The sequence below is a fragment of the Mustelus asterias genome, chromosome 21 (genome assembly GCF_964213995.1).
Source record: "Mustelus asterias chromosome 21, sMusAst1.hap1.1, whole genome shotgun sequence".
NCBI lineage: Eukaryota > Metazoa > Chordata > Chondrichthyes > Carcharhiniformes > Triakidae > Mustelus > Mustelus asterias.
In genome coordinates this window covers 60,887,546-60,914,692 of record NC_135821.1, presented here as the reverse complement: position 1 = coordinate 60,914,692, position 27,147 = coordinate 60,887,546, and the positions used below count along the sequence as shown (strand labels likewise).

The 27,147-nt window shown below is 44.1% G+C and overlaps 1 protein-coding gene and 1 non-coding gene across 3 annotated transcripts in view; one reads left to right on the top strand and one right to left on the bottom strand.

Annotated features, from left to right (window-relative positions):
* The window catches only part of LOC144509316 (arf-GAP with SH3 domain, ANK repeat and PH domain-containing protein 2-like), a 109,799-nt gene that overhangs the window by 6,119 nt on the left and 76,533 nt on the right, over positions 1 to 27,147 (top strand). For both annotated transcript variants that reach the window (XM_078237975.1, XM_078237974.1), the window contains exons 2-3: positions 17,241 to 17,313; positions 24,760 to 24,905. In XM_078237975.1, coding sequence (XP_078094101.1) covers positions 17,241 to 17,313; positions 24,760 to 24,905 — 219 coding nt within the window. The remainder of the gene's footprint in view (positions 1 to 17,240; positions 17,314 to 24,759; positions 24,906 to 27,147) is intronic.
* On the bottom strand, positions 7,082 to 7,154 carry trnak-cuu (transfer RNA lysine (anticodon CUU)). Its single transcript has one exon. It is a non-coding gene; the product is annotated as a tRNA-Lys (tRNA).

The following is a 27,147-nucleotide window of genomic DNA, read 5'->3' as shown; positions in this document are numbered from 1 at the left end:
GAAATTTCCAAGGGGTGGGTTTATTAGAATTAGACCGGGTGCTGAAGTAGCCATCTGTGCTTTCATGAAGGTGCTGTTGACTCGTGTTTGGGCACAGCTCCACTGGGAGCCCCTTCCTGTACCCCACCAAAGTATTCACTCTTCATGTGCCAACTGAGGCTGAGTGTTAATGGGCTCTTTGGCCATAAAGGGCATCACAGAATAGCTTCCGCATCTCCTGTCCACACCTGAGGATGCAAACCTGCGCTTACAGGAGAATTGGGAGTAAGAAATTTTTTTTCTTCCGATCTCACTTCCCTAGCCCAGGGACTGTCAAGACTGAAGTCCAGCTCTGTTCATTGTGGCTGAGGCTTGGCTCCCGGTATTTAGTAAATCCAATTAATTTTAAATGCTCATCTATTCATGTCCTTGATTTCCTTCCATTGCTTCATGGTACGGGATGGGGCAGGATGCCACTAAGTTTGGGGGGGGGCATGGTACCACTAATTTTGGGAGGGCAGCAATAAACGGGAGAATTGGGGCTGGGAATCAGCAAATTTTTGAGGTGGGGGAGAGCGAACGTTGGCTCCCCAGATCATTCTCGTACACCTGCATTAGTCATGGCCAAAGGCAGATTAATTACCTGCTGCTTCCCATTGTACATGGCATAGTGAGGTCAAAAAAGGAGGGGGATGGGGAAAACTCACCTGATGAATAGTGAATCACATCTGGAATTTTTAAAAAAAAAGCAGCACCCATGTTGGTTGGTGTGGTTTAGCGCAGAACTGAGCCTTGAGTCCAGCCCTGGTCTGTGCTGAGTCAAATGATCTCGGCCAGGATCAGGGCTATCTCAGAGTCTGTAGGAATTGAAGATTATTCTGTGGGACTCTGCAGCGTGAAGTATCTGAGAGATAAATCAGAGGTTCGTGGAAGTCTGGTGATGAAGCCACCAGGAAAACGCATACGAGAGTTGGCAACCCTTGTTGGAACAGAACAAGTAGCCTCAGTGCCACTGACGTGGGGAAAGGTGAGGCAGGGGAAAGAAATCAACTTGGGTTCCTGTTTGTGATATAGTGATTCCCTTTGGATCGAGTGCAAATCAAGTTTATTTAGTAGTGTCACAAGTGGGCTTGCATTAACAAATGCACCGGAGCAATGATGAGATTAGGCCTGGCTGTAGAGGGCCTGCTTAGTTCAGGTACGAAAGAAACCAGCGTTTATACAGTCTCTGTTATGATTTTGGGATGTCCGAAAGTGCTCTACAGATGATTAAATATTGGAGGAGACATTCGTGAGCGTTTTAGTGAAGAGGGAAAACTGCTTTACGTTGGACTTTTCCATTTGAGGTTTTCCTTCAATGGGGTTGTTTCCATTGATTTAGGTTCTACACTTGGGGAATTTCTCCCGTAAATCATAGAATCCCGAGACACAGAAGGAGGCCATGCGGCCCATCAAAACCACACCGACAACAATCCCACCCAGGCCCTATTCCCGTAACCCCATGTATTTACCCTAGCTAGTTCCTCCTGACACTAAGGGGCAATTTTGCATGGCCAATCAACCTAACTCGCACATCTTTGGACTGTGGGAGGAAACCGGAGCACCCGGAGGGAACCCGCACAGACATGGAGAGAACGTGCAAACTCCACAGAGACAGTCACCCGAGGTCAGAATTGAACCAGGGTCCGTGGCGCTGTGAGGCAGCAGTGTTAGCCACTGTGCCACCGTGCTGCCCTGTTCTTAAGATTCTCCTTAAAAACTATTTATTTGCACACTCATTTGGCCACTTGTCCTAATGGCCCCCCCTCTCTTTGGTTCAGTGTTGATTTTTGACTGATAATACGCCAGTGGTATACCTTGGAAACTTTAAAGGGGTTACATAAATGCTGGTTGATGTTAAATTTAGTTGGAGTTTCTGGGAGAGGCAGTGGAAACTGGCGAGAGCCCTCCAGCCCAGTCAGTCAAGCAGTGACCTCAGTGGTGCTAACTGGGGAAAGATGGTTAGCACAGAGGAGATGTGAGTCATGAGTATGTCTGGGAGAGAAAGGCTGAAAGAAGTCCCTTCATGTAGTGGAAATCCAAACAACATTCAGTTATACAATTTTCCTTCACCTCGGGCCCATTTTTTTTTCCAGATAAATAGTGGATTAAACCTCAGACACACCTGTCTCCTACATTTGAACAGAGCATGGCTGTTTGGTTTCCAAATATATAAAATCTTTGGTTATTCCAGCTTCTGTATTTAAAGCCCTGAAGTAATACGATTAGCATATGTAAAGGTGGACATTGTCAATGTTCAAAATATTCCTGGAGAGAGGATTAGGGATGACACTGAGCCAAACAAGACAGCTATACGAACATCGCAACAGGCAGGATGTTACAATTGTCATCTGTGAAATAAGTCTCCCTACATTTCTACAGTGCCTTTCGCGGCCATGGTCTTAGGATATGGCTAATGCTTCACAGCAAATCAAGTATAGTCACTGTAATAGAATTGTAGAATCCGTAAGTGCAGATGGAGACCATTCAGTCCATCGAGCCAGCTCCGACAACAATCCCACTGTGCCACCGTGCTGCTCCATGTAGGAAACATGCAGCCAATTTGCATACAGCAAGCTCCCACAAACAGCAGTGATTTTGTTTTTCAAAAGGAACTTACATTTATATAGTACCTTTCACAGCCCCCAAAGCCATGTATTGCGACGCAGTGAAGTGTAATTTGAAATGTAAGATATGCTGAAAAAATTTGTTTGAGGAATGGATGTTGGCCAGGACACTTGCTGGTCTTCAAAATAGGACTGTGGGATTGTTTTATGTGCTTTCAAAAAAATGGCAGCTGACAGTGCAGCATTCCTTCAGTACTGCATGGGGAGTGTCTACTCAGAGTATGTGCTCAATCCACAACCTTCTGACGCAGAAGGTGAGAGCGCTATCAGCTGAGCCGTGGCTGACACCAAATTGAATTAATAATGTAATTAATTGCAACCTGGCTGAAAGAATGCACAGCAAGAACACTGTTCCAGTTGAGTTGATGTAATTAATTACTGTCCACCAGTAGAGTAAGAACAAATACAAATGATGGGACAAATCATGGTGGAAAAATAATGGGTATGTTAATGAGGCATGTTGTTGTTAATATGCAAATCATCCAGTAAATTGGGTGGCACAGTGGTTAGCAGTGTTGCTTCAATTCCTGGGTCGCTGTCTGCGTTGAGTTTGCATGTTCTCCCCGTGTCTGTTTGGGTTTCCTCCAGGTGCTCTGGTTTCCTCTAGGGGATTTACATAGTAACTTAATTGAAGTGCTAATGTAAGCCTACTCGCAATACTAATAAATAATAATAAATTCAGGGGTTGAGATACACTGAGTTGTGAATCTCCAGAACTTGCTGGTTGATATTTTTTGCTGTTAGTTCCATCAGTCGCGAAGCCCCCAGTTACACTCGCTGTGCTGTTATCAACAAAGTATATTCAGGTAAGGTACATGGAAAATGTCATCATGACATGTCATAAGATTCATGGAATCTCCACAGTGCAGAAGGAGGCCATTTGGCCCATCAAGTCTGCACCACTTCTCTGACAGAGTATCTTACCCAGGCCCTCTTCCCCCGTCCTACACAGCTGTGGACACTAAGGAGCAATTTAGCATGGTCAATCCACTTAACCTGGACATTTTTGCTCTATGCGAAGAAACCGGGAGCACCTGGAGGAAACCCACACAGATATGGGGAGAAAGATTCTCCACCTCAGCAAGATTTGGATCAATAAATTAAATGCTGGATGGCTCAGTGGGTGAGTGCACCAGTGGTTATAGGTAATTGCTGGAGCAGTGATGGGGACAGTGCTCATTGCCTCAGCACCCCTCAACTTTGGGGAGGGGAGGGGGGCAAGCAAGGTAGGAACTAGACTGGCAATCCTGTGACTTCCACTGAACAGCACAGAGGTGACCTAAGTTGAAAGTGGGATTGTGCTTGGCTTGTGACGGTTTCAGCGGTTGAACGGCCTGCCATTCCCCCTTCTCCACGAGACTTGCAAGTGGAGAGTCAACACTTGGGTGAGGCCATTAGATCAGCAACAGGCAGGTTCATGTCCCTCCGGAGAGAATGGGGAACCAATACAGCAATAAAACAGGAATGAATAGAAGCTTGCAGCACAGGAGGAAGCCATGTAGCTCACCATGTCCGTGCCACCTCTTTGAACAAATCAATTAGCTTCACCATCCTGCCCTTTCTTGGCTGCCCTGCAAAACCGCTTCTTCAGGCATATTTCCAATTTCCTTTCAATCACTGAATTGTTCGGGCGCTGAATTTTTTTTTGATTTATTATTATCTCATGTATTAACATACAGTGAAAAGTATTGTTTCTTGTGCGCTATTCAGACAAAGCATACTGTTCATAGAGAAAGAGAGGATGCAGAATGTAGTGTTTCGGTCATAGCTAGGGTGTAGAGAAAGATCAACTTAATGCGAGGTAGGTCCACTCAAAAGTCTGATGGCAGCAGGGAAGAAGCTGTTTTTGAGTCGCTTGGTATGTGTCCTCAGATTTTTGTATCTTTTTCCTGATGGAAGAGAGAATGTCTGGGGTGCGTGGGGTCCTTGATTATGCTGGCTGCTTTTCCGAGGCAGCGGGAAGTGTCGACAGAGTCAATGGGTGGGAGGCTGGTTTGAGTGATGGACTGGGCTTTGTTCATGACGCTTTGTAGTTTGTTGCAGTCTTAGACAGAGCAGGAGCCATACCAAGCTGTGATACAACCGGAAAGAATGCTGTCTACGGTGCATCTGTAGAAGTTGATGCGAGTTGTAGCAGAAATGCCAAATTTCCTTAGTCTCCTCAGAAACCATTCAGCCCATCTATGCACCAGCTGTCCAAATGGAGTTATTTCCCTGCCTTTTTCCCCATACCCCTGCACTTTGTGTCTATTCGAATAATCATCCAATGCCCCTTGAATGCCTCGATTGAACCTGCCTCCACCACACTCCCAGGCAGTGCATTCCAGACTACACGTATATACTCCAGTCTCTCTGCTCCTGCACTCCTTTAAGAATTTTACCCCTTATTTTATATTGTCTCTCCATGTTTTTCCTACCAAAACGCATCACCTCATACTTCTTTACATTGAACTTCATCTACCACCTATCCACCCACTCCACCAAATCATTGTGTGATTTCTCAGATCACATTTGCTTCTCTTGCAAATCACTTTAAACCTGTACCCTCTCGTTTTTGATCCTTTTATGAGCGGGAACAGTTTCTCCCTATCTACTCTGTCCAACCCACTCAGGATTTTGAACATTTCTATCAAATCTCCCCTTAAGCCGCCTTCTCTCCAAGGAGAACAGTCACAACCTCTCCAATCTATCCTCATAACTGAAGTTTCTCATTCCTGGAATCGTTATTGTAAACCTCTTCTGTGCTCTCTCCAATGTGTTCACATCCTTCCAATGGCGCCCAGAACTGTACACAATATTCCAGCTGACGTCTAACTAGTGTTTTGTATAAGTTCAGCATGACCTCCTTGTTCTTGTATTCTATGCCCCTATTAGTGAAGCCCAGAATGCTTTATTAACTGGTCTTTCCATCTGCAATGATCTATACACGTGTATATACTCCAGTCCCTCTGCTCCTGCACTCCTTTAAGAATTTTACTCTTATTTTATGTTGTCTCTCCATGTTTTTCCTACTAAAATGCATCACCTCACACTTCATCTGCCACCTTTCTATCCACTCCACCAAATTGTATATATCTTTTGAAGTTCCTCATTGTCCTCCTCACAGTTTTGTATCATCCCCAAACCTTTGAACTTTTTATAGTTATTATTGAATCTGCTTTCACCTGGCAACCTGAACCAGGCCATAAGTTTAAGTTTATTTGTTAGTGTCACAAGTAGGCTTACATTAACACTGCAATGAGGTTACTGTGAAAATCCCCTGGTCGCCACACTCCGGCGCCTGTTCGGGTACACTGAAGGAGAGTTTTTTAAGCACGGCCAATTCACCTAACCAGCACATCTTTCGGACTGTGGGAGGAAACTGGAGCACCCAGAGGAAACCTATGCAGACACTGGGAGAACGTGCAGCCTCTACCCAAGCTGGGAATCGAACCCGGGTTCCTGTGCTGTGAGGCAGCAGTGCAAACCACTGCCGCCTAACTTCAGCTGCGTAAACGTTTCCTCTTTTCATCTTGCCTCTAGCTGTTTTGTCAGTGATCTTAAATCTATATCCCCCTGGTTACCAACTCTCCTGGCAGTGAGACTGGTTTCTCATTACTTACTTTTTATCAAAATGCTTCTTGATTTTGAACACTGCTATTGAATCTTCCCTTAACATTTTCTGATTTAAGGAGATCAATTCCAGCTTCTCGAGTCTCTCCAGATAGCTTTACATTTAAAATGGTTCCTTCTGGAAACAGTCCCTCTATTTAAGAATTCTGGTCATATCTCTGCTATGTTAAAAAAAGATCTAATCAATGTTTGATTTTTATTCACTTTGCCAGTTAGTTTTGTGTACCTAGTTGCTGCCTAACATTTTCCACCAAACCTCCATTTGGATTCCTTGTCTGCAAGTTTACCCAGCTCTGCGTCTGATTCCACTGGCATGCTGATGCTTTAAGAGACTTGACCACAAGTGCACAAACATGTGAGGCGTACAATTTTCCAAGTCTGGCTCCTCATGGTCTCCGTATCTGACCCAGTTTGACACGTGCCATCCTTAATTGGAAAAGATTAAAATAAATCGTCCGTTTTATTTATGGACTTTGTCACTGATCCTGAAAAGTCAAATCCCAGAATTGTCTTGAAGACATTTCGTTGAGTCAGAGAAGCTTGCAGTGCCAAAGATTATTCTGCCCATCATTGCCTTCCATAACCCCCCCCCCCACCCACTTCATTTTTATTTGTCCGTAATTATTCTTCCTCAAGTACTAGTCCAACTCGTTTTTAAAAAATATTATTTGCGGCATTGGCTTGCATCACCTTTTCAGTTAGAACATTTTAATTTTCAGTGATTGGAGGAGGATTTGTAACCAGAGGACTCTGACTTAAGGTGGTCAGTTCCTAGTGTGATTATATGCTAGAATTTGGAGTGAAATAATGCAGGAAAATACTATCGCCCAACGTGGGGCTCGAACCCACGACCCTGGGATTAAGAGTCCCTTGCTCTACCGACTGAGCAACCCAGGCAAAGCAATAAGTGTTGATTTGCCTGTGTAGGCATGGAATTTGTTTCGCTTGTGACGTGGGCAAAGTCCGAGGCAGTTGAAAGTCCAGTTCCAAAGGCTTTCCTGGACAAGTAGGGCCAATTGATTTTTTTTTAAAGTTTGTTTTTTTTCCCCTTATACTTCTGTGTCCCATGACAGCGATCATTGAAGGTTTTTCATGCATTTGCATCGGCAGAAAATGTGTTTAAATGAAATTGGAATGTTAAATGTTGGCAACTGTCTTCCAAAAGCGTCATTCTCTCCATCTGATAATAAATCAGTTTGAATAATTGGCAAAGGAAGCCATAGGGGAATTGAAAAACATTTCTTGAAATGCAGTGATGGGTTATGACCTGGATTGTACTCCCTGAAAGTGTGGTGGAAGCTGTTTCAATAGTCACTTTCAAAAGTAAATTGGATAAATACTTGCAGAAGAACATTTGCAAGCCATAGAGAAAGGGCGGAGAGTAGGACTAATTGGATAGCTCTTTCAAAAAGCTAGCACAGACACAATGGGGCGAGTGGCCTCTGTTGTATATTTTACATGCTGCGGAGCTATGCAGTGATAGGAATATAGAAACTAGAAGTAGGAGTAGGCCCTTCGAGCCTGCTCTGCCATTCATTTTGATCATGGCTGATCATCAAATTCAATATCCTGATTTTCCTCCCATATCCCTTGATCCCTTTGGCCCCAACAGCTATATCTAATTTCTTCTTGAAATCGTGCAACATTTTAGCCTCAACTACATTCTGTGGTAGTGAATTCCACACATTAACCACCTTCTGGGTGAAGAAATTTCTCCGCACCTCAGTTCTGAAAGGTTTGCCCCTTATCCTCAAACTATGATCCCTAGTTCTGGACTCCCCCCATCATTGGGAATATTCTTTCTGAATCTGTCCTGTCTAACCCCGTTAGAATTTTATAAGTTTCTATGAGATCTCCTCTCACTTTTCTAAACTCCAGTGAATATAATCCTAACCGACTTAGTGTCTCCTCATATGACAGATCTGCCATCCCAGGAATCAGCCTGGTAAACCTTCGCTGTACTCCCTCTATAGCAAGGATATCTTTCCTCGGAGAAGGACACCTAAACTGCACACAATATTCCAGGTGTGGCCTCATCAATGCCCTAGACAATTGCAGCAAAACATCACTTTCCCTATACTCAAATCCTCTCGCAATGAAGGCCAACATATCATTTGCCTTGTTTACTGCCTGCTGTAATTGCGTGCTTGCTTACTTTCAGCGACTGATGCACAAGGACTCCAAGGTGTCGCTGAGTATCCACCTCTCTCAATTTACATCCATTTAAGTAATAATCTTAATAATAAGTAAGTCTTCCTATTTTTGCTACTAAAGTGGATAACCTCATATTTCTCCATGTCATACTGCATCTGCCATGCACATGCCCCCACACACTCAGCCTGTCCAAATCACGCTGAAGCATCTCTGCATCCTCCTCACAGATCACCCTCCCATCCAACTTTGTATCATCGTTTCCATGTGTGCAGCAGGTTTTTTTCAGAGCTTTAAAATGTCTGCTCCACCGTTTTACAGTTCTTTGCTTCCAGCAACTTTTACAGTTTGTTTACTTTACTCTACTCTGAGCCCACAACCAGGCTTATCTATCAAGCGCAGTGAGCATCAATAGTAAACAGACTCCTCTAATCACACACAGAACAATTGAACACTACTGTTACATTCTTTTGTTGTTTGATTCCACGAATGTGCCCTGACATAAGAATTGCCAGATTGACTGAGTGATTATTCTTGTTTGGCAGACCCGAAACATCTACTGAAAGTTAAACATTTATGTTTAAGACATTCCCTCCTCTGCTCCTTGATATTCCTTACTTCCCTATATTCTATTGTGGACGCTCCATCCATCCACTTCTCCACTCTTGCTTCTTCTTGATTTTAAATACATTGGCCTACACATTATTTCTCTTCACTAAGGTTATCAACCCTCCTAGGATTATCTTGGCAACTCTAAGAAATAATGCACTATCTCCATGACACTGCTGAAGAAACATTATGCGTGCTTATTTTAAGCTTTTCTTCATTGAACACTTGGTTATTAGGTGTGAAAATATTAAGAGTTGGTGGGACAAATAAGATCTTTTTAACTGACAGGTGAGAAGTTACCAACCATGCAACAAAGAATCCATTTGTTTTCCAATTGGCTGAGGAAGATGTGTGTGTTAAAAGGCCACAAGATATAGAAGCAGAATTAGGCCATTTGGCCCATTGAGTCTGCTCCGCCATTCAATCATGGCTGTTAAGTTTCTCAACCCCATTCTCCCGCCTTTTCCTCGTAACCTCTGATCCCCTTACCAATCAAGAACCTTTCTATCTCTGTCTTAAATACACTCAATGACCTGGCCTCCACAACCTTCTGAGGCAATGAGTTCCATAGATTTACCACCCTCTGGCTGAAGAAATTCCTTGGTTCTAAAGGGTCATCCCTTTACTCTGAGGCTGTGCCCTCAGATCCTAGCCTCTCCCACTAATGGAAACATCTTCCCCACGTCCACTCTATCCAGGCTTTTCAGCATTCTGTAAGTTTCAATGAGACCTCCCCTCATCCTTCTAAACTCCATCGAGTACAGGCGCTCCTCATGAAGGTTCTCATGAACCTTCTCTGGACCCTCTCCAGGGCCAGCACATCCTTCCTTAGATACGGGGCCCAAAATTGCTCACAATATTCCAAATGTGGTCTGACCAGCGCCTTATAAAGCCTCAGCAGTATAATCATATAAAGGCACCAATTGCTCATCAGGGACTGTGAAAACACCTTGTGAGTTCACTTATTAATTCTAGGCACATGTGAACAGATATACATGGATAGAAAGCTTGAGGGCATCAGAGCTGAGGAGCTGTGTATGCTGTGTTCTGCTCCAGGCCAAAGTGAAACTGCGGCTAGATCACACGACATACTTCCCTTACGGTGAAGTCGTGTTACTATCCCTTAAAGACATATTACAACAGAGTGCGCTGCGCAGGTGGTTGTGTCCAGAATCCAGTGGTTGGCACTGTGAGGGTTGAAGATGGGAGAAACAGGAATATGTCCCACCAAGTTCGTAACCTTGCCCTGTATGCGCACTGTGTTGAACACTTAACACTGTCTTCCACTGTAAAGCATTTCCAACCAACAACCTGCATTTATGTGCAGCCTTTAACTCGGTAAAATGTCCCAAGATGCTTCACAGAAAAATCCTTGATAACAAACCACCCATGAAGTTATTGGGATCGATGACCGAAAGCATTTAGGGGCGTGTTGGCCTAGTGGTATTATTGCTATACTATTAATCCAGACACTCCGCTAACGTTCTGGGGACCTAGGTTCAGATCCTGCCATGGCAGACGGTAAAATTTGAATTCAATAAAAAAAATCTGGAATTAGAATCTACTGATGACCACGAAAACCATTGTTGATTGTCGGAAAACCCATCTGAATGTCCTTTAGGGAAAGAAATCTGCTGCCCTTACTTGGTCTGGCCCACATGTGTCTCCAGAGCCACAGCAATGTGGTTGACTCCCAACTGCCCTCGGGCAATGAGGGATGGGCAATAAATGCTGTAAGAAGTATCACAACACCAGGTTAAAGTCCAACAGGTTTATTTGGTAGCACAAGCCACTAGCTTTCGGAGCGCTGCTCCTTCATCAGGTGAGTGGAATTTCAGTTCACAAACAGGGCATATAAAGACACAAACTCAATTTACAAAATATTGGTTGGAATGCGAGTCTTTACAGGTAATCAAGTCTTAAAGATACAGACAATGTGAGTGGAGAGAGCGTTAAGCACAGGTTAAAGAGATGTGTATTGTCTCCAGCCAGGACAGTTAGTGAGATTTTGCAAGCCCAGGCAAGTCGTGGGGGTTACAGATAGTGTGACATGAACCCAAGATCCCGGTTGAGGCCGTCCTCATGTGTGCAGAACTTGGCTATCAGTCTCTGCTCAGCGACTCTGCACTGTCGTGTGTCGTGAAGGCCGCCTTGGAGAAAGCTTATCCGAAGATCAGAGGCCGAATGCCTGTGACCGCTGAAGTGTTCCCCAACAGGAAGAGAACACTCTTGCCTGGTGATTTGTGAGACACTTCCCAACCTCTCACCATTTCAGAAATACTCTGTCTTTCTGTTTTTCTTTCTACGAAGTAAATAGCTCCACACTTATTCACATTATATACATGGACTGCCTTGTCGAGGACAATAAGGATGGGCAATGAATGCTGGTCCAGCTAGCAATGTCCACAATCCATGAATCAATTCAAAAAAATCCATTTGTCATGTCTTAACATTAACCTAAACCTAACTTAGCCTGTCCAAATCTGATTGGAGCCTCCTTGCATCCTCCTCACAACTTACATTCCCACTTAGCTTTGAGACATCAGCAAATTTAGAAATATTATATTTGGTCTCCACATCCAAATAATTTATATAGATTGTGAAGAGTTGTGATCCCAGCACCGATCCTTATGGTGTCCCACTAATAACGGTCTGTCATCCTAAGAATGGTCTGTTTGTTCTTACTCTGTTTCTGTCTGTTTACCAATTCTCAATTCATACCAGTACATCACCCCCAATCCCATGTGCTCTAATTTTATTCTCTAACCTTGTGTCTGGGACCTCATCAAAAGCCTTTTAAATATCCAAATACTACATATCACCAGTCATTGGACTCACAATCACCAGTCCAAAGATGTGCGGGTTAGGTTGATTGGCCATGCTAAATTTGCCCCTTAGTGTCCTGGGATGCGTAAATTAATGGGTAAATATGTAGGGATATGGGGGTAGGGCCTGGGTGGGATTGTGGTTGGTGCAGACTCGATGGGCCAAATGGCCTCTTTCTGTACTGTAGGGTTTCTATGATTCTATGATATCCACCTGTTCTTCCTTAGCACATGGGGGCGGCACAATGGCACAGAGGTTAGCACTGCTGCCTCACAGTGCCAGGGACCACGGGTTCGATTCCCAGCTTGGGTCACTGTCTGTGCAGAGTCTGCACGTTCTCCCCGTGTCTGCGTGGGTTTCCTCCGGGTGCTCCGGTTTCCTCCCATAGTCTTAAGACATGCTGGTTAGGTGTATTGGCCATGCTAAATTCTCCCTCAGTGTACCCGAACAGGTGCCGGAATGTGGCGACTCAGGGATTTTCACAGTAACTTCATTGCAGTGTTAATGTAATCCTACTCGTGACACTAATAAATAAAAAAAGTTTTTAAAAATTCTATGCTACATCCTCAAAAAAACTCCCAACAGGTTTGTCAAACATGATTTCCTTTTCATAAATCCAAGTTGACCCTGTCCCATCATATCATTGTTTTCTAAGTGTCCGGTTATCTCCCCAGTGTCCTGGCAAATATTCATCACTCAGACAACACCACTGAACATTGCTGTTTGTGGGAGTTTGCTGTGTGCAAGTAGGCTGCTGTGATCCCTCCTACAATTACAGCTACACTGACTTTGTTGTAAAGTGCTTTGAGACATTGGATGTGATAAATGTTATATAAAGGCGAGTTTTTTAGTATTAAGATTGTCCTATTGAAGGGTAATTCCTCAGTGTATAGGGGCTCTATAAGTGGTAAAGTTGTGCTTTAATAGCACCTTACAGAGTAACTAGCCCACATTCCCTGTTGTAGAGTACACTGGGAGAACCTTTGAACAAAATCTGGTTCTGACACATCTGCGTTAGAGTGCGATCAGGTGGAGGGCAGTCTATAGTGAACTGACGAGATCAGCCCTAACTGGCTTTGTAACTTCAAACTAATGATGGTAATACAATTGAGTGGTGGGGCATTATTGGAGATGTGGTGGTACGCCTGCATGTTCTGTACCTTTAGTAATACACGGAGGCATTTGCTGTTCACTGAGGTTTATGTGTGAACCCTTGTGCTCAGATGTTAAGGCAGATGTTACCCATTTTATCTGGGTTCAGTTGCCTGAAAAGGCAACGGTGAGGAATGCAGCATGAGCTTTTCTAGATTGAGCTGCACTGATTGTAAAATAGCTAGCAGCTGCATCACTGCCTGGCGTGACTGCGAGTCGCACAGAGAGAGGCTCGAGATTGTTGGAAACCCCCCCCCCCCATTCTGTGCTGGGCTCAGCAGCCTCGGTTGGGGTGCCGGAGCTGTCTATCACCCACCCCTCCCCTACACAGGGAGGGGAATCCAGCAAAGGTTTCTGCATCTCCTTTTCCCCCCCTTCCCTAGCGACTGGAGTGTGTGTGTGTGTTCTCCTCTTGGTGTGGGAGGACAAGCCCATATTGAATTCAGCTGTCAAGCCTTCTTGCTTGAGTAATCATAGAATGACATAGCTCTGAAGGAGGCTATTCTGCCTGTGCCAGCTCTTGAAAGCTATCCAATTAGCCTCATTACCCCTGCTTTTGCTCAGCAGAACTTTCCTGTAAGTATCGAATCCGCTTCCACCAGCCTTTCCTGTGCATTCCAGATTTGTGGCAACTTGCTCAGTAATTTGTTTCTAACTCCTGTCACCTCTGTTGCTGACTAATTATCTTAAATCTGTGTCCTCTGGCCACTGACCTCCCTCCCCCCTCCAGTCAGCAAAAACAGTTTCACATTTACTCTCTCAAATCCCTTCAAGAGTTTGAACACCTAACAGTTAATCTTATGCCTGAAGAAATTGGTACATGCGTGATGCACCGTAAGGACTGTGATTGCCCCAGGACTGTACCCCAATGCAAATCTCAAGTGAGGGAGGGGAACAAAATAGTAGCAGATTGTGCTACAAGAACAACAAATGCCTTTTTTAAACTTGGGGAAGTGACTCTGGGACAAAGGGAGCTTTGTATTGTTTTGTTCTTTACGTCTGGATGGATTCCAAGTTGATGCAATAGGGCTGTTGCCAGTAATTCTTTATCTATGCACAGTAAATAATAGGGAGAATGTTGGTTTGTCTGTTTGTTTTTGCAGACTTCACCCCTTTGCTCCTGAAAGCACTCACTCACTTGCTGGGTGCTTTGTGAATTCTGCTAGCCCCTCTGATACCTTCCAGATGCACCCATTTCATGGATTTGCATTCGACCTCTGCCAAACCCTTACCTGACCTCTGACAACATGCAATCAGCAGGGATTGCTGGTTCTTGAATAGGGTTATGAACCCTGGATGGAATTTTCCCCTCATTGGTGGAGACACGGAAACCTCCCGCCGACTGATGCCAGCTAAAGGCTGCCATGACGACGTTACAACCCATTGGCAAGAGGGCATGAGAGGTGGAATTGAGCACAGGGTAGGCAAAAGGAAATGTCAGGCATGGGAGGAAGGAGAGGTGAGGCTGGATAGTAGGGCTCGAGCTAGAGGTGGGTGAGGGTGAGAGAGGCCTAGGCTGGGGGGGGGGTAAGGTAGGCCAGTCCTGTTTGATTGATGCAGTCTTCCTCTGGGACTATTATATTCCTTTTAGCAACATTGATTGTTTGTCTAACTTTCAATTCTTGTGAGTTTAAAGGAAGAGGTGTAGTGAAACAAGTGGGGAGTTTCGCAACTTTGAATATAGATTGGTGTCTGGAGATGAGTATGGGAATATCCTCTATGCAAATTATGCAAACATGTTTGATGTGTAAATCTGCTGTTGCTTACATGCAGCGGTCACAATGTCAGAACTAAAATTCAAATTATTTTACAGAGCTCTCATCTTGCAATGAAATAATTAGTTTAAGGGCATTGGGGAAATATGATGAGATTGATGCAGAGATGTTATGGACCCTCACGTTGTCAGAGTAAGGGATGGAAGTGTGGAGAGATTCGGCGTCCCGTGGGGAAAAGGATCCAGTTAGGGTCACAATATTGGAAACTGTTAAAGTGGTGGAGGGTGTTGACTGTAGTTGTGGTGGGGGCTTTCTGCTTCCTTGTGTGGAAGCCCAACCAACCCTCACCTCCACCTGGCTGAACTTGTTCACACAACTTCTCCTTTGACTTCACTCACTTCCTCCAGGTAAAAGATGTTGCCATGGTAACTTTAGTCCGAGTTATGCCAACTTTTTCACGAGATATGTGACATCTGTGGAGAGAGAACAGGGCTAACGTTTCAAGTCTGGATGACCCTTTGTCTAAAGGTGTTAACATAGAAACTAGAAAAAGGAGTAGGCCATTCGGCCCTTTGAGCCTGCTCCCCCATTCATTTTGATCATGCCTGATCATTGAATTCAATACCCTGATCCCCAACCCCTCCATCCCTTTGATCCCTTTAGCCCTATGAACTATCTCTAACTCCTTCTTGAAACCACAACATTTTAGCTTTAACTACTTCATGTGGTAATGGATTCCACACATTCACCACTCTCTGGGTGAAGAAATTTCTCCTCACCTCAGTCCTAAAAGGTTTACCCCTTATCCTCAAACTATGACCCCTAGTTCTGGACTCTCCCACCATTGGGAACGTTCTTTATGAAGTTATGACTTGACTTGTATTCCCTCATGTACAAATGATGAAGCTGTTGTGTAATCGAGGCGAGCAAAGAAGTTGATCGTTTAGATGGAAAGAAACCTGCCTTTGGTGGGGGAGTCCAAAACAAGCGGCCACAATCTTAAAATTAGAGCTTGGCTCTTCACACGAGCTGTTAGGTTGCACTTCCTAACACAAAATGTAGTGAAAATCTGGAACTCTCTTTCCCCAAAAGCTGTTCAGGTTAGAGTTCAACTGAACATTTCGAATCTTGAGATTGATAAATTTTGTATTCGGGGTTACAGAGCCAAGGTGGGCAGATGGAATTCAGATACAGATCAAACATGCTCTAATTGAATGGTAGAACCGACATGAGGGCTGAATGGCCGACTGTTGTTCCTTACAATAACGTGCTAGACAGTGAGTAATCAGTGAAGGGTTGGACTGCATCTGAAACTGGTTGAAGGGTAGGAAGCCACTGGCGCTCCTTGGAGGAGGGATGGTGGTTGGGGGGGGGAGGTTACAAGAGTTGTATTGGAATGGTGGGAATGGGCAAGTGTTGGGTTGGGCCTCCTTAGAGTGGTGCTGGGACTCCCAAGAGGCATGTAGGCGGAAGCTAATCCAGTGCATGAAGGTGAAAGGAATAGAGGATATGTTAATATTGCTGGATCAAGTAGGGTTGGAGGAGGCTTATGTGGAGTCAAAACACTGGCATTGATAGTCAGGTCGAATGGTCTGTTTGTATATTGCAAAATTCTATGTTCCTTACTTATGATAATGACTTAGATTCAGAAAAGGAAAATTTACAGACATCAAATTGCAAATTTGACGTAAGGAAGGAAGAAAGATGGCGCTGGAGCAAGGTGACCTTTTACAAGCTGTCCCCAGCATACCCTCTATTTCCATCGTTTTACTCCCGACCCAAGCTTTTAAAATTGTGCTTTAACTCCCTATCGGTAACTGCAACACCATATTCTGCACCCTCTCCTTTCCTTCTCCCCGTGTACTCTATGAACGGTATGTTTCGGCTGTATGCGCGCAAGAGGCAATACTTTTCACTGTATCCCAATACATGTGACAATAACAAATCAAATTTTTTTAAAAGGTGGGTGTCGCAGGGTGGTGATGGGGCAGGGGGGGGGGGGAGAAAATGAGGTAAGATCGGAGGCAGGCCATATTTTGAGAGGAAATTGGACCAGATGATTGTACCTTGGAAAGGCATTGGGAAATCTCAGTTTTAGTTTCTCGATGCGTCCACTCACTGGCCAAATATTAACAAAGCAAATAAAGTCGAGAACTCAAAACTGAAACAGTTGAGTACAGGTCACAACTTCCCTTCAAATTAAAGAGCTGTGGCCAAACAGTACCTTGGTCCTATGTCCAGTTCTAGTTGCTGGAAGGGTGACATTTGTGCTCTATAGATAGTGCTTGTTAAAGCTGCAAGACACTTGTTTGAGGAAGGATTGGGGGCAATGTTGAGCTTTTTTTGACCTTTTATTTTGCGAGGTGGTGAGTGAGATTAAATTTAGCCACTCCTGTTGTATTTATGTTTGGCGCTGAGGTCTGCTGTTGGTGCAGCCTGTTTGAGCTGTATTTCTCTTCCTGTGTTTTGCTGTTGGAAGTCTCTTGGGAAGCCTGTGCGCTGACGGTTCTCTCTTTGTTTTGTCTTGTAGTCACTGGAAGCGGATCAGACTATCTTGCTGAAGATGAAGAAGTTGATTAAAGCCATTCATTCCTCTGGACTCTGTAAGTCACAACTTATAATTAGATTGATAGGGTCCTAAAATCTAGACAAAGGAAACTACATAAGGTATGAGGGGTGAGTTGGCTACAGATTGGGGAGCTTCATTAAAAGGCATGGCTGTGGATAGGCAATGGCTAATATTTAAGGGATGAATGCATGCATTGCAACGGTTATACATTCACAGAATCCCTACAGTGCAGAAGGAGGCCATTTGGCCCATCGAGTCTGTACTGACCACAATCCCACCCAGGCTCTATTTCCATAACCCCATGCATTTACCCTAGCTAGTCACCCTGACACTAAGGGGCAATTTAGCATGGTCAATCCACCTAACCCGCACATCTTTGGACTGTGGGAGGAAACCAGGGCACCCGGAGGAAACCCATGCAGACACAGGGAGAAGGTGCAAACTGCACACAGACAATAACCTGAGGCTGGAATTGAACCCGGGTCCCTGGCGCTGTGAGGCAGCAGTGCTGACCACTGTGCTACCATGCCGCCCTTTCACACAACAGAAAAAGTGGCCCAAAGAAGGCTAACAAAATACATTAAAGATTAGATCCAAAGAGGATATAAAGTTGCTCTGAAAAATAGCAAGTCTGAGGATTGGGAGTTCAGAGTTCAGCAAAGATGACAGAGATTGATTAAGGGGAAAAATAAAGTATGAGAGTAAACTCACAAGGAACATAAAGGTGGACTGTAAAAACTTCTGTAAGTATATTTTTTTTTAAAAAGGATTAGCGAAGACAAGTGTAGGTTCCTTACAGTTCGAAACAGGAGAATTTATAATGGAGAACAAAGAAATGGCAGCGCAATTAAACAACTACTTTAGTTCTGTCTTCAAGGAAGAAGACACAAATAACTTCCCAGAAATGCTAAGGGTCTAAGGTCTAGTGAAAAGGAGGAATTGACTAAATTAGTATTATTAGGGGAGTAGTGCTGGAGAATTTAATGAAAGCTGATAAATCTCCAGAGTCTGATAATCGACATCCCAGGTTATTGAAGGAGGTGGCTATGGAAATAGTGGATGTGATCACACTGGAAGAGGTGCAGAGGAGATTCACCAGGCTGTTGCCTGGGATGGAACATTTTTACTAATAAAGAGAGGTCGGATAGGCTTGGTTTGTTTCCTCTGGAGCAGAGAAGACTGAAGGGTGACCTGATTGAGGGGTATGGACGGAGTGGATAAGGAGCAGCTGTTCCCTTTAGTTGAAGGGTCAGTTATGAGGGGGCACAAGTTAAAAGTGAGGGGTGGGAGGTTTAGGGGGGATTTGAGGAAAAGCTTTTTTACCCAGAGGGTGGTGACAGTCTGGAATGCGCTGTCAGGGAGGGTGGAGGAGGCGGGATGCCTCACATCCTTTAAAAGGTACTTGGGTGAGTACTTGGCATGCCATAACATTCAAGGCTCTGGGCCACGTGCTGGCAAGTGGGATTAGGTGGGCAGGCCAGAGTCTCTCGTGTGTCGGTGCAGATTCGATGGGTTGAAGGGCCTCTTCTGCACTGTAGTATTCTGTTGATTGTCACCTTCTAAAATTCTGGATGTCCTGATAGATTGAAGGGTGGGAAATGTAACCTCACTATTAAAAAAGGAGGGAGGGAGAAAACAGAAAATCACAAACCTGTTAGCTGAACATCAGTGGTAAGGAAAATGCTAGAGTCTATTATAAAGTGTAAGGTAACAGGAACCTTGGAACATAGCAAAGGGATCGGACAAAGTTAAAATAGATTTGTGAAAGGGAAATCATGTTTGACAAACCTACTGGAGTTTTGAGGACAGAACCAGTAGAACATATAAGGGAGAACCAGTGGATGTGGTGTATTTGAACTTTTAGAAAGCTTTTGATAAAGTCTCATGTAAATTAGAGCACATAGGATTGGATGTAAGGTATTGGTGTGGATTCAGAATTGGTTAGCAGACAGGAAACTGAGTAGCAATAAATAGGTCCTTTCCATAGTGGCAGGCGGTGACTAGTGAGGTACTGCAGGGATCAGTGCTTGGGCCCAGCAATTCACAATGGCACAGTGATTAGCACTGCTGCCTCACAATGCCAGGGACCCGAGTTCGATTCCCAGCTTGGGTCACTGTCTGTGTGGAGTTTGCACGTTCTCCCCGTGTCTGCGTGGGTTTCCTCCGGTTTCCTCCCACAGTCCGAAAGACGTGCTGGTTAGGTGCATTGGCCGTGCTAAATTCTCCCTCAGTGTACCTGAACAGGGGCCAGAGTGTGGCAACTAGGGGATTTTCACAGTAACTTCATTGCAGTGTTAATGTAAGCCTACTTGCGACAAATAAATAAACTTTAAAAACTTAACACATCAATGATCTGGATGAGAGAACCAAATGTAATATTTCCAACTTAGCTGGGGGAGTGGTGAGGAGGATGTAAAGAGGCTTCAGGCAATTTATCCAAGTCAGTGAGTGGGTAAATATATGGTAAAGGGTGTATCGTATGGATAGGTGTGAAGTTATCCACTTCAGCAGGAAAAACAGAATGTAGAGGAGTATTTAAATGGTGAAAGATTGGGAAATGTTGATTTGTCCTTGTACACCTGTCATTGAAAGCAAGCATGCGGGTACAGCAAGCAGTTAGAAAGGTAATTGGTATGTTGTCCTTCACTGCAAGAGGACTTACGATGGTATTTGCTACCAAATAAACCTGTTGGACTTTAACCTGGTGTTGTGAGACTTCTTACAGAGGACTTAACTACAGGAAGGATAATGACTTCCTGCAGCTGTGCAGGGCCTTGATGAGGTCACACCTGGAGTATTGTGTACAGATTTGATCTCCTTACCTGAGAAATAATATATTTGCGATAGAGAGAGTTCAGTGGAGGATCACCAGCCGGATTCCTGGGATGACAAGGCTATCATACGAGGAGAGATTGGGTTGACTGTTCACTGGAGTTTAGCTAAAATGTGAGGGGAGCTCGTTGAAATGTATAAAATTTTGATGGGGTGGACTGGATGCAGGGATGATACTTCCCCTGGCTGGGAGATCTAGAACAAGGGGTCACGCTCTCAGGATATGAGGGTGGCCCATTTATGACTGCGATGAGGAGAAATATCTCCCCTCAGAGGGTGGTGAACCAGTGGAATTCTCTACCACAGAAGGCTGTGGAGGCCAAGTGACTGAATATATTTAAGAAGGAAATAGTTTTCTAGACACTAAAGGTGTATGGGGAGAGAGTGAGAGTATGGTTCTGAGATAAGGGATCAACCACAATCCTATTGAATGACAGAGCATGCTTAAGGGGCTGAATAGCCTCTCCCTGCTCCTATTTTAAGTGTGAACTGAGCCAAATGTGTTAATTTTTTGTGATGGTATGACTGACTGAAGCTGTACTGTGCATTATTCTGACAAACAGGGATTGGAAAGGGAAGAATGGAAATTTTTGCATGGTGGTTAATCGTCTGTGAAAGAGTTTCTTTTATGAAAACCTTTTCAAAGAAAGTGGAGAGTAAATCAAAACTTCAGTGTTTGATTTATTTTTATCCCCGCTGATTTGCCATTTATTAAGCAAGGCAGACAGTTAACCGATCTAATATATGAAATGTATTTTGAAGGATAATCTCAGTGAATTTTGACCCAGCTAGAATTCCTTCCCTTGTGCACGTACATCTTGTGACATTACCTTTTAAGGCTTCAGCAGAGCAGTGTTTGAAGATACTTTTTCTTTAACTTTTAACATTCCCACCCTCCCTCTCCCCACCAAACCTCTTCCTGCCTACTGTGTTGTTGCTGGCTGTGGCTTAGAATATGGCACTCCGACATCTAAGTCAGATGATTGATTGTCCCACTGCAGAGACCTGAGCACCTCATCTAGGCTGTGAGGTCCTCAGTGTAGTACTGAGGGAGCTCTGCACTATTGATGGTGTTGTCTTTCAGATAAAACATTAAGTCACCACTTCTCTGTTTTCTCAGGTGGGTGCAAGAGGTCCCGCGGCACTGTTTGAAAAGGAATAGGGAGTTCTCCCTGGTGTCCTGCCAAGATTTATTCCTTAACCAACATCACTTAAAAAAACAAAACAACCGATGACCTGATCATTATCACACTGCTGTTTGTAGAACCTTTCAATGTACAAATTCTCTGCGGCATTTCCCACACTATATGACAGTGACAATGCTTTTAAAGTACGTCATTGACTGTAAAACACACTGCAGCATCCTGAGGTATTGAAAAATGGTCTACAAATCCAAGATCTTGAACGGTCGCAAAAGTCAGAGAGCCATTGAGGTTTACAAGCACCATTGGTTCTGTTTATCCCATCAATTTTCCCATAACCCTGAATCTTTCTCCGCTTCAATAATTAATCCCCACTTTCTGTTGATGGAGGCTATCACCTCTTCCTCAGAATGTAAAACGATGAAAACCCAAATGAGTTGTTTTTCTTCTGGGGGAAAACAATTGCTAGCTGACCACAAAGTATTGAGGAAAGAGGACAAAATAGGGAGCAGAAATCATCAATAAATGGTTGGGTGGAAAAGAGCAGATAAAAATCTTGTAACTGTTCAGCCAGTGCAAATATTATTCCCACTAAGGATTGGATGATTGGCATCTCACTGTTCAGATTTGACTGCTCTGAGGGATTAATCACATTTCTTGCTGGCTAAGGGTCTTTTGGGCATCTGAAGTGAGGGGAAAGTAAGATGTTTTCCTCTCGATAGCAAGTGATGGGCTCCTAAGGCTAGCTTCATTTTTAGAAGAGAGCAATGTGAAGTTGCAGGAAAGGAGCGAAACCGTACAGCAGCACAGATTTTATGGGGCAGGGGAGGCCAGTGTGAATGTGGGCTGGAAGAGGAAACTAGTCTCTGGGACATTTACAATGCGTTTTAATGCTGTTGTGTCTTTTGAGTTTACTTTGGTATATGCAAATTAATGGGACTATAGATTGAAATATTGTAACTGATGGGGACGTCCTGGGCAAAGAGCTATAACCTTAAAATTAAATTTGGGGCCTTTAGGCCTGACCTCAGGAAGCACTTGCACACAAAAGATGAGGGAAACCGGGAAGGCTCTCATCTCCCAAAAAAAGGGAGGCTAGGAGTCGATTTATCGGGGCAGGTGGTGGTGTAGTGGTGCTGTCACTAAATAAGTAATCCAGAAACCCAGGATAATGCTCTGGGGACCTGAGTTCAAATCCCACCACAGCAGATGGTGAAATTTGAAATCAATAAAAATCTGAAATTAAAAGATCTAATGATGACCATGAAACCATTTTCGATTGTTGTAAAAACCCATCTGGTTCACTAATGTCCTTTTAGGGAAGGCAATCTGCCGTCCTTACCTGGTCTGACCTGCATGTGACTCCAGACCCACAGCAATGTAGTTGGCTCTTATGGCCAATAAACGGTGGCCCAGCCAGCGATGCCCACATCCTGTAAATGAATTAAAACAAAATATTTCTATAGTTTTCAAACTGAAACATTAAAGTACAAAAGCAAAGTTACAATGAACACTTATAAAACATTGGTTCAACCTCAGCTGGGGCATTGTATCCAACTTTGAGCCATTAGACTTTAGGAAGGATATGAAGATGTTAGAGAGGGTGCAGAAAAGGCTTCTGAGAATGGTTCCAGGGATATGAGACATCTTTTGAGTAGATAGATTGGTGAAGCTGGGTTGCTCTTCTTGCAGAAGAGGAGGTTGAGAGGAGGTTTGATAGAGGTGTTCACAACCATGAGGCCAAGACACAGTAAATGGGAAGAAACTGTTCCCATTGGTGGGAGAATTCAGAACCAGAGGATTCCGACTAAGGTAGTGACTGCATCACAAGTGAGTCTTTTCCTGTGGTGAGTAGTTAGGATTTGGAATGCACTGCCTGTGAATGAGGTGGGGGAAGATTCAATTGTGACTTCCAAAAGGGAAATGGATAAACTTCTGAAGAGAAGAAGGATTTCAGGGCTGCAGGGAAAGGGGGCAGGGAGTGGGACTAGCAGAGTTGCTCTTGCAAAGTGCTGGCATGGATACAATGGCTGAATGGCCTTCTTCAGAGCCGTAACTATTCTGCGTTCCTATGATTCTGTAAAGTTGTTGGTCTAATGATCTAATTGAATAGAACAGGTGTGAGAGGATGAATGACCTCTTCCTATTTTTCTTGTGGATCTGCCCAGGCCAGTGATGATGATGGCCTGATCAAATTTGGGCCTTCAAGGGATCTGTTGTGACTAATTGCAGCAAACATCAGGTTGGGTGGGTCTGCAGTCTTGAGAGTTGATGCCATTAGCCCAATATAAACAACAATGTTCCACCATCTTGCATATATCGGGCACCTGCCTTAGAAATGACTTAAACCACTCGTGAAATGAATTCCTTGATGTTGCTACCATTATTTTGCAGCCAAATGTTACTGATAATTAGATTTGTTTTTTTGCTGGCTTTGATTGGCCCGAGCAATGGGATATTTCCTCCTCCAATTTTCCATCGGTTCTTTTGCATTCACTCAAAGCACCAGCATAGGAAAGGTACAACTCTGAATTCCCATCCTAATCAAAGGACAGCATTTCCTTGGAACTGCATTGGAATATCCACCTAGGTTATGAACTCCAGTATCTGGAGTGGGTGTTTATTCCACAACCTTCTGACTCCAAGGTGAGGTTGCTACCACATAATACATTTTTGAGTGACTTCAGTCGTATCCCAAGCAGGTTGAGAGTATTGTGTTATACAGCAAGGGTTAGAATTTGAGAGCTGCTGGTATTGTTGAGCTTAACATTTACTATGAATTAAAGTTTTTTGGAGTTTATTATTTACATTAAAATGTTTGCGTTTTGGTGGAACTCTTCCTTGATCCAGTTTGTAAGTGGGTGGCACAGTGGTTAGCATTGCTGCCTCACAGCGCCAGGGACTCGGGTTCAATCCTGGGCTCGGGTCACTGTCGGTGTGGAGTTTGCACATTCTCTCTGTGTCTGCGTGGGTTTCCTCCGGGTGCTCCGGTTTCCTCCCACAGTCCAAAGATATGTGGGTTAGGTTGATTGGCCATGATCAATTGCCCCTTAGTGTCAGGGGACTAGCAGGGCAAATATGTGGAGTTACGGGAATAGGGCCTGGGTGGGATTGTGGTCGATGCAGACCTGATAGGTTGAATGGCCTCCTCCTGCACTGTAGGGATTCTATGATTAACTAGACTCCTTGATTGACTTGATCACTTCCTTTTCTCTCCCAGCCTGAGAATTTAGTCTTTAATCTGTGTTAAGACAACTGATACCATCCGGGCTAGATATGATGATGCCACATTTAGCCTGTACGCTCCTGGGTTAGTGGGGAGAATGATTGACCTCGTTCTCCCCTCTTGTAGCTGGGGTAGAGAGAGCACACTTGGAGACCTCCTGAAACTGAGTGTTGATGCACTATTCGACCATGAAGATTAGCACAGGTGAGGCTGGCAATCCTGTGAAATCCAATTTCTAATGAGACGTCTTCATTTTCTTTTCCCTCGTTTCGGTGTCCAGCACATGTGGAGAATAAAGAGCAGTACATTGAAGTTCTGGAGAGCTTCGGGAACCACCACCTATCTCAGAACAAGAACGAGTTGTCCATGGGCTTCCTGAACCTCGGAGTGTTCACACGTGAAGTAACCGCACTCTTTAAAAACCTGGTAAGTTTGCTCAGCTCGCCATTGCCAGTGAGGTGAGTTTGAATGCTGTTAGCATCAGGTTTTCAATAGGTGAAGAGAAAGTAAGCTATGAAGAGGATTTGAAGAGCTCTGAGGTATAGACTAGTTAAGTAATAGGACGAGAAGGTGGTAGAGGAGTGTGATGCCTGAAATTATTCTTTTGTAGGTAGAATAGAAAAGCAGAATACTCTCTAAAAGGTGTTGCGAGATTCCTTGTATACAAATTTAACATAAAAGTTAACATGAAGATATAGCAAGCAATTAGTAAGTATTGCAAATGGGTTGAATTACAAGAGTAAGGACAACTTGTAATTATACAGGACTCTGGTGAGATAACAATAGTGTATTTGTGTACAGTTTTGACCTCTGCCTAAGGGAGGATATATTTTCCTTAAGAAGGGCTTAATACGTTTCATTAGATTGATTCCTGCGATGAGAGGCTCTCCTGTGTGAGGGAGAATTAATAAAATGGGTCCATACTCTTGAATTTAGAAAATTGGGTGGGTGATCTCCTTAAATTCTGAGGGCTTGGCAAGGTAGATGCGGTGAGGCTGTGCCCCAGTTAGGCAGTCTAGAACTAAGGGTCATCATCTCAAGATTAGGTGTACATTCAAGACTAAGATCAATACATTTTTTGGTACTAAAGGAATCAAGTGAGATGGGGGTAGGGCTGATTTTGAAATACAGGCATGATCATCTTAAATGGCGGAAAAGTCTAGATGGGCCATATGGACTACAGGTTCTCCCAGTTTCTCATGTTGTTCTAAAGTCTCTGGAACATTGAATTCAGGAATGATAGGTTTGTGATGTTATTTAAACATTGGGTGGCATGGTGGCACAGTGGTTAGCACTGCTGCTTAACAGCACCAGGGGCCCAGGTTCAATTCCGGCCTCGGGTGATTGCCTGCATGTTCTCCTCATGTCTGCATGGGTTTCCTCCGGATGCCCCAATTTCCTCCCACCCTCCAAAGATGTATGGGTAAGTTTGAATGGTCATGCTAAATTGTCCCTTCGTGTCAGGGGGATTAGCAGGGTTAGTATGTGGAGTTACTGGGATGGAGCCTGGGTGGGATTGTTGCCGGTGCAGTTGTGATGGGCCAAACAGCCCCCTTCTGCACTGTAGGGATTCTATGATTTTAAGATCGTACTTTCAACCACACGATAGGAATTGAGAATCAGTACAATTCTGATCTCAGTATCTTGTGGCTTTATGAATCTAAATACTCATTCCAAACAGTTATTCTCTCCACCACCAAGGCCACCTACTTCCACCTTTATAATATAGCCTGTCTCTGCCCCTGTCTCTGCCCCTGTCTCTGCCCCTGTCTCTGCCCCTGTCTCTGCCCCTGCCTATCTGCTGAAACCCTCACATGTGCCTTTGTTATTTCTAGATCTGATTATTCCACTGTTTTACTGGCTGGCTTCCCACTTTGCGTCCTCAGGAAACTTGAGCTCATTCAAGACTCTACTGCCTGTATCTTAACCCACACCCATAACACTATACCCCTTTGCGCCTCTGCCCTATTTCCAAGTAGCGTGTGAGTGAATGTTGTGTATTTGCCAGTTAGTTGTATGTTATATCTGATTTACCTCCAAGCAATGTTCTAGGTTTACAACAGGCTTATTTACAGTGCATTAAAATATCTTTTCAATAATTCTACAACAGATTTGTTTACAATGCATATCACCCCAATCACAAGATTTCTACATACAGGTTCATCACTCTGGTTTCTCGAGTCTTTCTGGAAGCTTCTGTTTACCTTGGCTCTCAGGGACTATACCCAGGCCTAAATATTTGAACGCAGTGAAGTTAGATCAGTCAACAGAGTAATATAGAACATTACAGCGCAGAACAGGCCCTTCGGCCCACGATGTTGCACCGACCAGTTAAAAAAAAACTGTGACCCTCCAACCTAAACCAATTTCTTTTCGTCCATGAACCTATCTACGGATCTCTTAAACGCCCCCAAACTAGGCGCATTTACTACTGATGCTGGCAGGGCATTCCAATCCCTCACCACCCTCTGGGTAAAGAACCTACCCCTGACATCGGTTCTATAACTACCCCCCCTCAATTTAAAGCCATGCCCCCTCGTGCTGGATTTCTCCATCAGAGGAAAAAGGCTATCACTATCCACCCTATCTAAACCTCAGTCAAACACAGTTTAATTAAACCATTGAACACTACAGTGACCCTCCCTATTCTTCCCACCAAGTTGCATTG